Source organism: Aegilops tauschii, chromosome 5 (assembly GCF_002575655.3).
Source record: "Aegilops tauschii subsp. strangulata cultivar AL8/78 chromosome 5, Aet v6.0, whole genome shotgun sequence".
NCBI lineage: Eukaryota > Viridiplantae > Streptophyta > Magnoliopsida > Poales > Poaceae > Aegilops > Aegilops tauschii.
Genome location: NC_053039.3, coordinates 408591552 through 408607542, shown reverse-complemented (window position 1 = coordinate 408607542; position 15991 = coordinate 408591552). Strand labels below are relative to the sequence as shown.

The 15991-nt window shown below is 42.0% G+C and overlaps 1 protein-coding gene across 2 annotated transcripts; it reads right to left on the bottom strand.

Moving 5' to 3' along the window:
• Window positions 1–1564: 1564 nt before the first annotated feature.
• Window positions 1565–14591, bottom strand: LOC109753934 (uncharacterized). 2 transcript variants are annotated; one of them, XM_040390613.3, is made up of 14 exons: window positions 14266–14591; window positions 12389–12925; window positions 11139–12278; window positions 10623–10947; window positions 9834–10101; window positions 9518–9734; window positions 8759–9108; window positions 8074–8595; window positions 6510–7710; window positions 6046–6399; window positions 5553–5790; window positions 2519–5301; window positions 2273–2421; window positions 1565–2090 (listed from the first exon to the last, which is right to left on the bottom strand). In XM_040390613.3, the coding sequence occupies exons 1-14, from the start codon at window positions 14344–14346 to the stop codon at window positions 1766–1768; spliced, it is 8490 nt and encodes a 2829-aa protein (XP_040246547.1). In that variant the 5' UTR covers window positions 14347–14591; the 3' UTR covers window positions 1565–1765. The 2 variants fall into 2 exon arrangements, with proteins under 2 accessions (XP_040246547.1, XP_040246548.1); XM_040390614.3 differs by having other exon boundaries at window positions 9834–10089.
• Between the last annotated feature and the right edge of the window lie 1400 nt (window positions 14592–15991).

The following is a 15991-nucleotide window of genomic DNA, read 5'->3' as shown; positions in this document are numbered from 1 at the left end:
GTCGTTCTGATATAAGACCGTTTTTGACACTACATTAGTGTCAAAATGCTCTTATATTATGGGACGGAGGGAGTACATCTTCCTCCTAGTGGTATGAATGATATTTGGCTGCAGTTTTCATTATTATTTATCATACCACTATATCGTAAAATCAAGTGCTTTGTGCAAGATGATTTATCGTTCCAGTGTTTGTCATTCTGTCCTGGCATTTTGAGCCCCTTGAGGTGACACTTTCAACATTTTAACCTGCCATGTCTTCCCTGGATTATTGGAGCTTGTGCACTTTTTCAGTTTCCATCCCTGTCCATATGTAAGGAGAGTGTATCTGATGCCTTCTCTTGTATTTCAGGAGAACCATTTATAGATGGACAAGCTGTTCCTTACGACCCCAAATACCATGAGGTGTGGGTGAGATACAGTAAAATTGGCATCTAGTGTCCTCATAGGCGTCCCAACTTTAACACACAGTCCTACCGGAGCGCGCCTGATCCACCAAGTTACCAGTTTCCCCCATAGGTAACCCAAGCTACCAATGCAGCGGTAACTAAAACAACGCCGCCCCACCTGCTTACGAAGGCAGGGACAGGCCAGGGAGGCATTACCAATAGAGAACAATGCTAGAAGATTGCCGGTAGGAAAGTTAGTACGGGTTTTTTTGCATATATTCTCTATCCATACCAGTGTTCTGAGAAATAGAATTACTAAAGCTTAGGCAAGTGCTCTCCTTTTTCTCTCTTTGTTGAAATAAATACAGTGTTGAGTAAGTTATTCGTATGGCGCCAGGATAAACAAGTGCCTCATGGTGCCAGGGTTATTTTTTTTTCCTGCCGTACTGTTTAGCAGCAAGTTCTCTGTGCCATTCCTGATTAGAGTGTGTCACTGCATTTATGTGAAGGTGCTGTAGTGATTCTTGCTGTTGATGTTTGTTCTGGGAGATCCAGCCCATGTTTCACCATCGTTTTGTTCTTCCATCCCAAACCAAGCCAAGCTGCCAGGGTGTTCCATGGCTTAGGCTATTGTGCTTGTATGTATCCAAATTGTGTTGTTGATTGTCCTGTGGGCCTGCTGGCTGCCCTGGACAATGATCTTGTCTTGGCCATCGGGAGCACCCCATCCGTTTCAATTTCTTCACCCCAGTCATCCGAGTCTGCTATCATGGTTCTAGGGGCAGCTGTGAGATTATCAGTTTGAGTGTAGCTATCCCTCTGATCTGATCTACGCGATCAGGTGGCTTTCTGAAGTGTGTGATTCACGGTTGCATGACTCTGCGCGTCTTTGCGAGTTACTACTAGTGTCACTACATCATTTCTACCGGTAGATCATGGGTGTTGGTGTGTTGAAAATTGGTTGGGTGTTGGCTCACATCGCGTTGCCGTCCACTGCTCCATCGGTTCCGTTTCAAGTTTTTGCAATGCAGTTTCAACGGTGGCCTCTTCTCAGTTCTCACCAAGGGGGGAAACAGCCTGCAATGCAACAGGTGTGCGTATTCAAAAGTGGTGCCATAACGCAGAGGAGGCTACTCCACAGGTCAGAAAGGGCCCAACACTTTTTGTAAGCACGTTCATTCAACATGAATAATCTAGGGGGAACTTCATATATAGTGATGCATGGGTACAAACAAATGTCTTGTGCCGGTTCAACAGTTACATTCCTTGGCCAGACGCGAAGCAACACATTTCTGCTGTCTTCCCAATGGTTTTACGACACAAGCTTCTCCGATGCACGCAAATATTTTCTTGAAGGTGGTTAAACTAACTACAGCAGCTCACTTCTTGCCACGCCCCTTGTCGGGCTTCTTTGTCCTCTTGGATTTCTTCTTGCTCTTCTGCTTCTGCGCCGCCTTTGTTGAAGTCGAGGCAGCTTCTCCTGTGCCAGCCCTCTCATCATCTGGGCAAGCTTTGAATACGCAGTCTGTGGGCAGTTTCAGGAGGCAGAGCCTGGGGTCTTTCCCCTCGCGCCTCTCATCCTGGCATTGGCGACAACCATCCGTGCATGACCCTGAACCAATCACAAGGCGGATGACCTGCTGCAGTGTCTTCCCAGCACCTTCCCACTTCGAGTATAGATCATCCACCGCTTTTTTGTCCGTCCTGTGAATTTTCACGCGCGCAAGTGGTAAGGTAAATTTTTCACAAGACACGTCTTGCACTACTAGAAAGGTGGTACATATCATGCAGAAAAGAGAGGATGTTATTACTCATACATGCCTATCAATTACAATACATCGCATAACAATCTAGATAAAGTTGGCCCCAAATTAACACTTGCTTACCTGTCAGGAAGTTTTTCGAACTCACTGCAGATGTGCTTGATCTCTTCCAGATAGTGTTCATCAAGCTCTTTATCAACCAATGCTAGAACGCCTGTTTCCAGCCATGGAAGGGCATCTCTAAGAAATTGAATGACAACCCTTGCATCTTTCTGCAGAAATTAGCTGTTAGGATTACTTGGCACCTGCCAACAATGGGACAAACTGGAAGACAACAAAATAAGCATTATTATAACATATGAAACTCACCTGGCCTTGCTCATCGCGTAGAAAAGTATCAAGCTTCTTCCAGAGAGTGTCAAAGATACCAGTTGAATCTGTCTTTCTCGAACCCTCTACCTTTAATACCTCTACAGGCACAAGGACACCAGTTGATTTTTTCTTTCTCGAACTGATTCCTATCTTTACTAACTCTACATTCACAGGAATGTTTCCAGAAATAACATTTTTTAACTTGCTACCATTAGAATTTTCTGGCAATGGAATCTCTTGCTTTACAGAACTTGGTTCCTCAGGACGCTTGCTACCATCAGATTTTTCTGGCAATGGAGTCTCTTGCTTCACAGAACTTGGTTCTTCAGGACGCTTGCTACCATCAGATTTTTCTGGCAATGGAGTCTCTTGCTTCACAGAACTTGGTTCTTCAAGACGCAGAAGAGCCATTATCTTCGGAACATCATGCAAATCCTCCTTGCTTATCATATAGGCATTCAGGTTTCGACATATTACTGGGCTTTTGGGTGAGCCAATAACTACCATATGATCTCCGATTGAGGCAAGTGCATCAGCAAGCACTCTTATGAAGTTGCTCGGTGTGTGAGACCTCATTTTCAAAGCATCCTGAATCTTCTTAGAGAACTCCAAAGGTAAATCCTTGAAGACTTCATTCCTCACAAGGTTACGTGTGACCTCATAGCACTTCCCCAGAGAAAGAGTAAGGATCAGAGGATAAAGTGTAACAACTAGTCTCAGGAGGACTGCTCTGTATGAAGTACTGGAAGGACATGAAGTCTTATCTACCCATTCCTGGAGCATATGCTTGGTCGTCAAGATGGTAATAATTGTCTCGTATATGAAACGGCCTGATAAGTGTGCCAAACCATGAAGATCAGAATCTGGGCTTGACTTAGATACCTGGCAGGTGTCAATGAAAGCCTTGCTGGTACGGCACTCCAGCATATTGACCAACAGAGATTTCGTGCAGCACATAAAATCATTCTGTACTAATAAGCATGATGAAGCCAAGAAACCAAGGCACTCCATAAGACCCACATAGCATCCTGGGGATATGTAGTCTAGTTCATCCTTCCACTTCACACTTAAGGTAAACTCAAGAGCAAGCTTAAAGTTGAAGATCAAGGAGGATCTATCACGACCACTGTCAAGAAATCTCTTGAAATATCGGAAAAACCCTGCCCACTCAGAATTATTGCCCAGGTACTGTAATAGTCTTGAAAGTAGCGCTTCATCCAATTGTGCTGCATGAAGCAGAAGCATGGTTGTTCTCCCAAGATGCCCATAAGTCAATTTTTTATTTGCTGGGCGAAGATTTGCACTAAGAGAATCAGCAATCAATCCATATGCAGCTGGTGAGTCAAGTACACGCGAGAGGCTCCCCTTTGTCCCATCTCTCCACACAAGAAAAACTAGTTCAAAGAATCGACACCCACAGAGAACAAAAAAGCTTCTTAACTTCATGGAACCTTTTGGCATGCTGAACTGTGGTTCTTCCAAAAACTTAGCTATCTCATGTATGATAAGGACAGTTCTCACCAGGGTATACCAAGATGCCGGCTTTGGAGAAATTTGAACAATTGACTCCAACTTCTTAAGTACACTGAAACCAACAGAAGACAGCTCATTCATCCAGAAACACTGAGCACATGAATGACACTCGGAGGCACCCAATAAACATCTGTTGCCGTCTTGCTGCAAAGAATTCCTGCCAGCGTTAGAAAGCCAACTTGCATTCATGTTCAGCACCACATATCTGTCACCTTCACCATCTTTTCTCAATCCGAAGTACTTGGCAAAAAGATCTTCATACACAACTGCATAGTCATTTAATTCTGGACCATCGGTGTGGCAAAGATGAGATAGTACTTTGATTATGATCGACTTCCAGTGATTCCAGGCATAAAACAGAGTTTGGGGTGACATCTGGTTAGAGGCCAGCATATCATTACAGCTATTTTCATCTTCAGATCCTGGCCCTAATTCTATCTTGTATCCAGAGGCTCGAGACTGCAGATGAACATCAAGGATCGAACGGGAAGCAACAAGTTCAACTAACAAGTTTGCACATTTTCTGCCCTCAAGCAAAGTGCAATTCAAACTGGAAAGAGACTTATTCACATCCGACAGTGCATCAGCTTCCACGCAAACAAAGCAGTAGAAGCACTCAGAGACCTTTTTTGCCAACTCTTTGGCTTTTGCAAGAAACTGTGCCTTCTCTGCATATCTTTTGGGAGGCCACCCTCTACTATTTGAAGACCACAAGGAACCCACAATGATATGGAGGAGGAGAAGCCGTGTTGCATCCTCAAACAAATCTGCCTTCTCGAGTATGTCTACCTCCAGTAAGACATCTCCTTTATGCTTTGCTATTCCTGCAGCTTCTAGGAAATTACCCATTTCCATCTCTAAACTCAACAGTTCATCAATAAGATTTCTAGAATTTAGGAACACCCGTACATGATCCATAGAGCTGAAAGCTTTAACAAAGGGCATCATATTCTTTATGTCACCACGCTCAAAATAATGTTGAGCACAATTATCCAGATACTTCGTTCTGATTGCAGAAACCTCCAAGGATTTTGAATTCTCAAGTGAATGTTCCTCCTCTAACTGTTGCAGAAACTGCAAGCCCAGATTGTATAATTGTTTTCCTTTTGAGCACATGGAGAAACACTTGGTGTAACATTTAGCTTTCAAAAACATTTCAGCTGCCTCCGACCAGCATTCAGCCCTAGCAAAACAGTCACCAGCTTCCTCAAGTCTAGAAATACCACATTTTTGCGTATAGACCATACCTATGGCAATGCAAGGAACACAATGTTTAGTCAGAGTGTCAGACAGAGCTAAAAATTATCCATATCAAAGCTAAAAATTAGCATGTCTGCAATTTATGGAGGGATTTCATTTCGAATAAATGTTTTGAAATCTGATGACATTTACTTATATGGCAACTCTTTAAGAACAAACTGTCATTTGTAAAACGTTATGGAATGATGAGATCTCAAAAGTATGGATACAGCTTGGGAACTACGGAGAGTTAGCAGACCTGCTTTTTTGTAGTCACCTAATTTGATATAGCAAGTAGCAGCTTTCTCATGCATGCCTATGGACTCGTAAATTTCTGATGCTGTTTCCAATGAAGCCTTGCCCAACTCCAAATTTTTTGAGATGACAAGGTCAGCGGTCGCTACAAGTCCAGCAGCTCTTGCCCACTTCTCTCTGTGTGCATCACCGGCCTTTTCGAAACACATAGTAGCCATTTCGAATTGCCCCTCATTGAATAACTACAAAAGGAAAAGAGAGAGAACTTGTGGATGGAATAACAATGGTAAAAGAGAAGAACAGAAAAACTGTAAGTAGGTACGCGCCGTGACCCGACTAACAAAGAATTTGTGTGCATAGAACAACTGTGAGACAAAAAAAAAACATGAATTTCACAAGATTAAGAACATGCAAAAAAAATCACTCAGTAGGCAACATAATGCATAGCATGGTAACTAAAATTGGCTTTCCAGACCAAACAAGCAAAGATCACCAACCTTGGTTCCCCGTAGCCTCCAATCATCACTGCTGCTCCCTGTCTGCATTGCCTGAATGAGGGTAGAATCAAGTGATCTAACTTCTACAATACACAACTTCTTCCAGTAGTCAAACATTGGTCGACAGTAATCATCTGTATTTTCACTTATCCAGAGTCTTTGCCTAGTGCGTGTGATTGCAACATAGAGTTGCTTCAGCTCTGAACAGAGAAGATAATGCTTGCTTCTGTCAAAACCAGGATGAGAGATCTGCTCCAAGTGTGCTATAATATCTTTATCTTCCATGTAGCCGTAGAGAACTCTCCATTTGTTTCTTAAAGGCGACGAACCAAAGAAGTTGTACAACAGCACATCCTAGAAAATATCTCAGAAGTGAGTATACTTGACATTTTGAAATAGCACGTTTTACAGTTAAAATATTTTGCAAAATGAACACAGATGAAACTGAATATATAGGCCCATACCTGAAACTCAAGGCCCTTACATTCAACAATAGTCAAAACAAGAGCTTGTTTACCAACAAGATCAGTAATTTGTTTTTTGGTAGCATCATCACGAACTAATATGACTTGCTCAGCACCAAACCCATGCAGGTTACCATGTTTACTTTTGCTTTCTCCAAAAATGGTCATAATTGCATTCTCATCATTATCAGACTCCAGCAGCACAGGAGCTTCTCCATGTACAAGTCCAGTCTCTGGATTAAGCTTGTCAACACTTGACGGGAAAAAGAAGTACAGAAGGCTCATGATACTTTGTGCCATACGGAGGATGCCACAATGTGTGCGGAAATTCTGTGATAGTTGGAACATATCTGAGAGATGGACTCTTTTCCCATGTTTAAGTCCTTCATTAGACGCTTCAGTTTCTGCGAGGAATGCAGTATAAAAAAGTGAACGGATATCTTCAAACCTGAAATCGATACCCCTTGCTATAGTCTGTGCAGTGTCACCAGCAAAAAGGAAGCCTTCCTTGATGTTCATACAGACATACTTAAGAAGTGCTATTTGTGTCATGGTGAGATCCTGCACCTCATCTATGTAAACAAAATCCACCATATCTCCATTGTAGCCCTCAGATACAAGACTGCTGTGAAGACTATTTACGAAATCTGACAAATCAAACTCCCTGGCAGTGCATTTCATACTCTCATATTCAAGGAATATATCATAAATTCTATCTCTCATCTCATTGTTCAAAGATGAAATTCTTTTATCAGCGAGCATCACATAATCTTGTCTGTCCAGTTTCCCAGTATAAGGCCTGCTTGCTTGATATGCGCCCTTTATATGAGAAATTATTTCAGTGAAGACAGTGGACGCAGCAATTTTTTTTGTCAGGTCTGCATTAAAACGAGGCCAGTAGGAAGTAGCAAATTTTTCATAGGTAACTTCCTTCAATTCAATAAAAGTATGCACTGCACGAGATCTTGAATGGCCTCTCTCAAAGCTAGACTTCATTTCACCATAAAACGCATCAAAAAAAGATGTCTGGCATGTTCCATCAAGCATCATCAAAAACTTACGGTATGTTATAGTAAGAGGATAGTGCCCGTGAGGTAGATCACAAAAACTGTCAGGAATTTCTGTAAACTCTTCCAGGTCATCCATGATGTCATGCATGTGAAGAATGCTAGACTGGTCAGAGACATCACCGGTGCCAAATCTGTAAAGGGTTGAAATAAATTGGAATTAATACAAGGATTATTGTTGGTACAAAACATAAAAGAAGCAAAGCGAGTATCTTCATAAGAAATCATTGAACCCACTTGCAATGTATAATTTCACAAAAGAGCACCAAGCATGGCTCAGTTGGCTAGTCATGTGAGTGGCTGAGTGCACGCCTAGCCCAGCAGCATTCAAGGCCTACCCTCACTACCTCTAACAGAAAGAAGTATAGTGGGAAAAAAAATTGAGCCAACTCATGCACACATTTCTGTCCACTTAAATAGTCCTATAAAAATAATTTCCAAAATGGTGTAAACATATGTAATACTTTTAAATAGGGGTTTCAATTCAACCGACTTACCTTTTAAGTCTGCAGATGTGATCTTTTATGGCTGAACATAGCTTTGGGCTTACAGTGATAAATACTTGTTTCACAGAACTTTCTCCTCCATTCTTTGTTGACATAATATTATTGTCATCTACCCCTGATAAATCAGCTCCATCCAAATTTAAACCTTGGGATGCAATCAATGACTGTTGCTCGTTTTGAATCAGTTTCATTGTCAGTACAGTGGTTTTTCCAGTGCCTGACCTCCCAAGTATAAAACTAGTGAGCGGGAATTGGATTATCACCTTCTCTTCATCCGTCAGCTCAAAGGGGACGTCGATTTCAGACCCATCAGTAGCTGTCAGCAAATGCTTTGCCATTCCAGATGATAAAGAGTAGAATTTCATCAGCAGGAAGCTTTCACTAACTTTTGAATTCTCCATGCCATATGATGTATCCACGGGATCATGCTCTTCATGAGCATCAGCTTTGCAATCCTTGTTATAGCGGATAATATCATGCACAATATCCCAAACCATAGGAACCTCCAGTTTCCTGTTATCCACAACAAAAAGGAGGGCAAAGATTAGAAGAATGTCTTCAGGCAATTCATTTGTAGGCATGAACTATTTACAGACAGTTCATCTCTGTAAGTATCAGAGGTATAAAAAATCTAAGAAACCTGATTATAGCCCATTAACAACAAAAAAACTCATACCCTTGTGCCTGCACTCTCCTGCAATGATCCAGGTAATCATCCGTGTACATGGAGAATAGATTCTCGAGGCGTTGAACAGTCCTTGCAACATTTTGCTGTGACAGTAGGTCCCAAATTCTTATTATCTGGGAATACGTTCTTTCAGTTTTCTCAATGTCAGTACTCCAAACAAGATACAAGTCCCAGACCTTGTATACTTTTACAAGATGAGAAACACCAGGCATATCAAGGTTCTTGACTGTTGTCCTCCAACCATCTCCAAGTTTGATAAGCTTTTGGAGTACTTCCTTCCTGAGCTGTGGTGATTTTAGTTTGGTGAAAGACTTTCTAAACTCGTCGCTAAGAATGACCTGTCGAATACATGAATACAAAAGATGGAACATGAGAAAGAATGTATACAAGAAAAATGAACATTGTGTACTTCAAGAAAATTAGGAGCTTCACAAAGTAGCACATGTCCTGAAAATCTTATTTACAAACCTCTCACAATCCAATTGCAGAGCAACCAGCCTAGCAGAGACAAGTGAACCACATACATGACTCCAAAAAGTAAAAAACTGATCTATCATGAACACAAACAAAATCACACTATAAAGGAACTGTATATTCAGTAAACCCTAACTACCTGACAACAAGCATGAGTCTCATAAAACAAATGCATATACATGTGGTTTGCATTCTGGGTAATTTAAGTGCAGCCACATATTAGAAAACAAGAAAGTAGTTCAAAGCCAAACTGGCTGAAACCATGGTACTTGCCTTCCATCTGGTATTGCTGAAAACCGCTGAATCAGCACTAAGAAGATCCTCAAGTTCATCAAGCTCTTGTTTTAGTTGCAAAACCAACTTACAGATGGTTGCGTCATTAGTGGCACTGAAAATACATTTACGTCTCTCCGCATCAGCAACAAGGTCTGTCCATTCGGTCCCACTTTTATGAAGTGTATGAGCATTCCCAACAATCCAAAGACAGTGCCTGTATGAATAAAGCATCCATCAGATAATTTATATCATCAGTCTGACATACTTTGAACAGCAATAAAACAAGGGACCGCAAAAAAAAATTGATGCACACCTTGCTCTAGTAAGAGCAACATTTGTTCTTCGATTATCAGCAAGAAATCCAACAACTCCTCTCCCGTTGGATCTAACAGTTGATAGTATTATTATATCATCCTCTTCTCCCTGGAAACCATCAATGGACTTCACTCGCACATGAAAGCCATCACATGTATCATATTTTTGGCCAAGTCGATTTTTAATTGCATCAACTTGAGCGTTATATGGAGAGACCACACCGATGTTGAGCCCTTGGTCTGTCCTTTTCCAAGCTGCAGAAAAAACTTAGGTGGTACGCTTACTGATCATTACGGATCAATTATTTGACAAGGCTATTGAAAGAATGTTCTTCAACAAATTTAAATTGATTCTGTATCACCAAATCATTGACATATCATTGCTTTTCAACTACGAAGTCCGATGATAATAGAAGTTACTAAGGCGGGTCCAGGCAATGGCCAAACAACTCTGATAGAGCATAATGCTTCATCTTTCATGTCATCTATCTAATGCTCTCTTTTTTCAAAATAAAAATACATTGTTTACCGAACAGGGCAGTAGAATTGAAATCTAATAAAGTCGGGTTGATGCAATTAACCATATCAAGAGAACACATAGAAAACTGGACTCTCAAACATACACTATTGTGGTGAACACCTTTCTACCAATGAAGGTTATGCAGTATGCAATACAAGAACGGCAGATCACGTCAGCTTCTAAAGATCCCATGCCCAAGTAGCTTCTTAAAAAATAACTAGAAAGGATATTAAGGTTAAAGAAAGGATAGAGTTCAGCTTAGACATACATTTAAAGATGGTATGGATTAGGTGCAAAACAACAGCAACTTCAACCATGTTTCTGCGACTGTTTCCCATGCCCTCTGTGTCTTCCCTTCCATCAGTGAGATTTATAAACGTGTAGCTCCCAAAAGGGAGGCATGTGTAATCCTTATTATAACTAGGAGACAGGACATTGGGACCATCTAAAATCTTCCTCTCATAAAACTGAGCATTTGGAAATAAGCTGATACAAGGATTCATGCGATACTGTATATTCAGCAAATGCTTATCAAATTTGAGCACAACCAATCTCCCAAATAAACTTGTCGCAAATCCAGCTTCTTTGCATACCTAGAGACAACCAATGGAAGTAAGTAAGATTATCGAAAACAGATAAATAACAATGAAACATAAAAGAAAGATATGGCCGTCACATTTTTTATTCTTAGCATTTCAGTATCATAAGTTTATCTTGTTGATAAATGTTCCAATGACTAACAAATGAATTCAGACAATATAAAGAGGGTGAGGCAAACCCTTACTTTGCTTTTAACCATTGCACTCAGCTGGCAGTCATCTCCTACCAAAACAACATGTTTTAACCTATGCAGACGTAGTGGGATCACCAATTCACACTCCCGCACTTGAGCAGCCTCATCAACAATTAATACTTCGAGGGGTGCAATCTCCATGTGATGTAACCGATAAGAGCTAGAGGTAGTACAGAAAAGAAGTGTTGCATTACGTATGCAGTAGGTCTGGACCCAGTTTTTGTTTACTCCAGTGGGTAAATTAAGCGAGTGTAGCAGATCCTTTAGCAATTTAAGGCATGAAGACCTTGCTCCATCCAGTTCCTTTTCAATAGAAGACATAGGTTGTGCACAAACAGAGTTTTCAGTTGACAGGCAACCAAGTCCCCTTTTTAAGCCCTCATCAGTCAAGTCTACGTTGCACAGAAGAGCACCAAAATTTTCCAGCATATGAAGCAATGTAGATATATTTATGGCACTGTCACGAGAAAAGCACCTCCCAGGAAGGTGAACCCACAAATTCATGATGCATCTTTTCAGAGCTACTGCTATCACGTCAAATTGCTTCTTTACAAAGTCCAAAAAGCACACTGGATCAATTTTGCCATCATCCTCAAGAAGCATATCATACCGTGAAGCAGAGTCTTCAAAAAAGGATATCATTGAAGCTATTCTGTAGTTCCATCCAGACGACGATGAAAAGCATTCCACAAGTTCATTGACACGAAAATCTAAGAAAACTTCCTGAAGATCCTCTGTGATGTCCATGTTAGACCAGCTTCCAAATAACAAAATATCTCCAAGAGAAAAAGGTAGACCAATATTGTCAGTGTGCTCACTGAAATCCTTCAAGTTTTCAAGGAAACGAGTGCAAACTCCAACAACAGCAACATTTGTGGGACCACAAGTAAGAGTTCTGCATTTCAAACACGCCAAGACCCACAGTAAAGCGCTAACCGTCTTGGTTTTTCCAGTGCCTGGTGGACCCCATATAAGCTTCATGAGGTTCACATGCCCACATTGTACAGCTGAGATGACAGATTCAATAGCATCCACTTGTGATTGATTAAGCATAACCGACAGCAATTGCTCTGTGAAAGAAGCCAAAGGGCCCCCATCCTGCTTAGCACACATACCGCAAATATCCTCACCCTGAAACAGAGCAGACAAAGAGGAGCTCAAAAGGTTAGGTGCCATACTAATTTATACTGGTAATGAAAATGGCAAGTAAAACTAAAACACGAGTATGCATGTCATATTACCAGATTTTGGGGGGCTAAGAGCGACTTGATTATTGTGAAATTGTCATTCATGTTTGCATCAAAGGTAAGTGCTTTCCATATACATATGTTTGTGGTGATATTACTGAGAAATATTGCATGTTTGAGTTTGTTCAAGTCTTCTTCCAAATCAATATTCTTTTCAACTTTGACTCTGAAGCCCTTCTGGTATTCATCATCCATAGAAACCTCAGTAACCATTGCGAAGCAATGTGTGACACCATGGCGGTTTAAGTCCTCTGCAGCTTCAGGTTTTATGCTAGACAAAATAAAGATGTCACCATTCCTGGCAGAATAAGCCCCAGTAGAGAAACCAGCATCATTGTCCCAAAAGTCCACATCCATAAAGTATGATCCCGACTTTCCTGCTACCTCCATGGAAAGTATTTTCGACGAGGGTGCTTGACTGATGAGTTCAAGGCATGAGCACAGATCTGACCTTGTTTCTTCAATCAGAGGCACACGGTACGATGCAAGATAGTGATCAAGTGACTTGAAGTTGCAGGGAATAGTCTCAACCTAAAAACAAAAGAGGTCATTTCCAAATGAAAAATAATTATAGCTAGCAAAAGATGATTCTCCTACAGTTCCTTGAGCACACAACAAATGGCATGTAAACAGAAGAGCTATATGATCAATGTCATCTACTGCAAGAATAAGCAAGGATCAGTACATGGCTCATATCACAAGGAGGTTGCTGTACTCAGCTATAGAAATTGTTTTCCATAGCAAGACAGTTTGTAATTTCTGCCACCAAATTGTACAACATCACGCATACATATCATTACGATACATGACTTACGCACCTATCATGTTCCAACAGCGACCTATCATGTTCCAACAGCGGTTTGAAACTTACAGTGTATTATCTAATAATAAAGTTTTTTGGAGACACTTGACAAATGGTGGTCACATGATGAAATTAGTATGTCATCGTTTTCTACAACAACGTGCACCTCCAACAGTAACATAAGAACCATTCTCTAAAAATAGAATCATGTAATTAGCCCGAATCAGTCCCAAATGGCAGCAACGGACAACAGCAACATGCAATTTCCTGAAATCCAACTGTTTCTGAAAGAAAAAAATCCTGAAATCCAACAGTTAGCGTGCAACAATTATGTGCGTTGCCACTTGCGATCAGACAACAATCCTGAAATCCAATAGTTGTGTCATCATTTTCTACAGCACCTATCTGCCACCAAATAAAGTTCTTTGGAGGCACTTGACAAATGGTGGTCACAAAGTGAAATTAGTGTGTCATCGTTTTCTACAGCAATGTGCACCTCCATCATCAGTAACATAAGAACCATTCTCTAAAAAAAGAACCATGGCATTAGCCCGAATCAGTCACAGATGGCAGCAACAAGCAACGGCAACATGTAATTTCCTGAAATCCAACAATTTCTGAAAAAAAAACCTGAAATCCAACAGTTAGCGTGCAACAGTTACGTGCGTTGCCACTTGCCATCAGACGACAGTCCAGAAATGGCACTCAGCGCATGCTAATTAATTGCAGTTACAGTTCCATGACACGTGGACAGAAACCCCCTCTAAACCCTAGCGCGCGGACCACACACACCATCATCTGGAACATCCAACAGCTGACCAGCTTCGATTACACACAAAAGGCAGCGCTCTAAACGCGATAAACCGAGAAAATCACCAGATTCAAACCTAACGCGCATACGGAGCATACGCCTCCCTCGTCCGGAGTCCGTGCCATGCGCACAGATTCGACCGAAAAAACAACCGAAATAAAAGGGTCGAGCCCGCACAAATCATCATCATCCGGAGGCGGAGCAAGGGAGGGAGGGAGGGATAGATGGATGGCTCACGGAGAGCACCACGGCACGTACCTTCCCCCTGTAGAGGTCGTCGTCGTTGATCTCCTGGAGCGACCAGGAGAGCACCACGTCCTCCAAATCCGTCTCCCCCATGGCTTCCCCCCTCCGTCTCGCGCGTCGTCCTGGCCGCTCACGCGCGAGCACCTGAGCAGGCAGGCGGCATTTGGGAGGAGAGGGAGGAGGAATGGAAGCAAAGGGGGTTGGTTTGTGGCCTTGGCCGTCTGGAGGGAGGAGGGAGGAGTCGCTTGTGGTCAGTCAATGCAGAAAAGCAGAGCAGATGAGCGATCAATGGGATGGCAGGGGAGGGGAGAGGGGATCAGACGATCAATATGGTACTGCGCAGAAATCTTTTGCTTGCGGGAGAGGAAGAGAGAGGATGGCAGCCTTTTGGGGCGGTGTCTTGGAATTCGGGCCCTTTTTCACGGGGTTGGTAAAGAGAGGAGGGTGGCAGCCAGCCGCGGTGAACAGTGCCAGAGCTAGACTAGAGAGCGCCGTGGTGCTACGGCTACAGTAAAAATGCGATGGTAAAAAGTACTAGTACGGGTACACTGTCTCTCCTCTCTTGTCTTTGGTCGCACACAGTCCTTGTGACTCTCTCGCTGCCAACGTGTTTTTTCTTAAAAACACCTCTGCTGCGTGATTTTCTTTTTTGAGTATGAATTAGTTACTAAAACGTCATTACAATCGTTCATAACAGCAGACGCCCACGCAGGGCGGGAAATTATTAAAAAGAAACGAAAATCATCAGATCTATCATCAAAACTAAATTTAGCAATCTCATGTGATACTGAATTGGTCCTTCTATTTATTTTTGACAACTTGAAGTTTCCCAGAAGCCTGATGATGCCATCCGCTTCCTTCTTGAGGTCAACGAGCAGGGATTTGTCACAATTTTCATTTGCAAGAAAAGAAGTCACAAACACACAATCAGTTTCCAAAATAATAGGCATGTTAAGAGAAATACCAATATAAAGCCCAGTAAGGCATGCTCGAAGCTCCGCTTCATCCACACCAGAGTATAACCCAATGAAGTCCCAAGATGAGACAATGATATCGCACGTACAGCTCCTGGCCGTCACCCAAACGCTCGCGGCACTTAAACTCTCCACAAAATTGCATCAACATTGATCTTGACGTGGCCAGAAGGAGGTGACTACCACACCTCTTTGGATCTCACATTAGTATTACTTGCACCAAAACCAGCCACCACCTCCTTTCCTTTGTAATTGGTGACTACCTTATTTGTAGGCTGACACGGCGAAAAGGAAGACCAGGAGCTTTCTAGAAACATAGCAGATCCTGTAACGGGTTCTTTTCCTTTCCTAAAAATCAAATCATTCCTCAAATGTCAAGCTCACCAGAAAGGAAACAAGATGCGCTCCCTTTGCGAACAGCTTAACTGGTCTAATAAAATAAGTAACCAGTCCGGCCCTAAATAATTGAAAGCCTCTTCCCCTGGCAAATTCCAAACTTTCCTCAACGCCAACCGAAATGCACGAGCCTTGGGGCAAGAAACAAGAGCATGGAAAGTGCTCTCATTCTCAACCCCGCAGATAGAGCAAGTACGAATGGTAGCTTGATAATGTAAAACTCTATTAACATAAACCGCCAGGATATCATCTGGAAGGCCAACATCCCACAAAAGATTAGAATTTTTGGAACGTGTTCTCTTTTGATCCCAAAAATTAGGGCAACTCCAATGCACGATCCCAAACGGACGTCCGTTTTGCCCGGATCT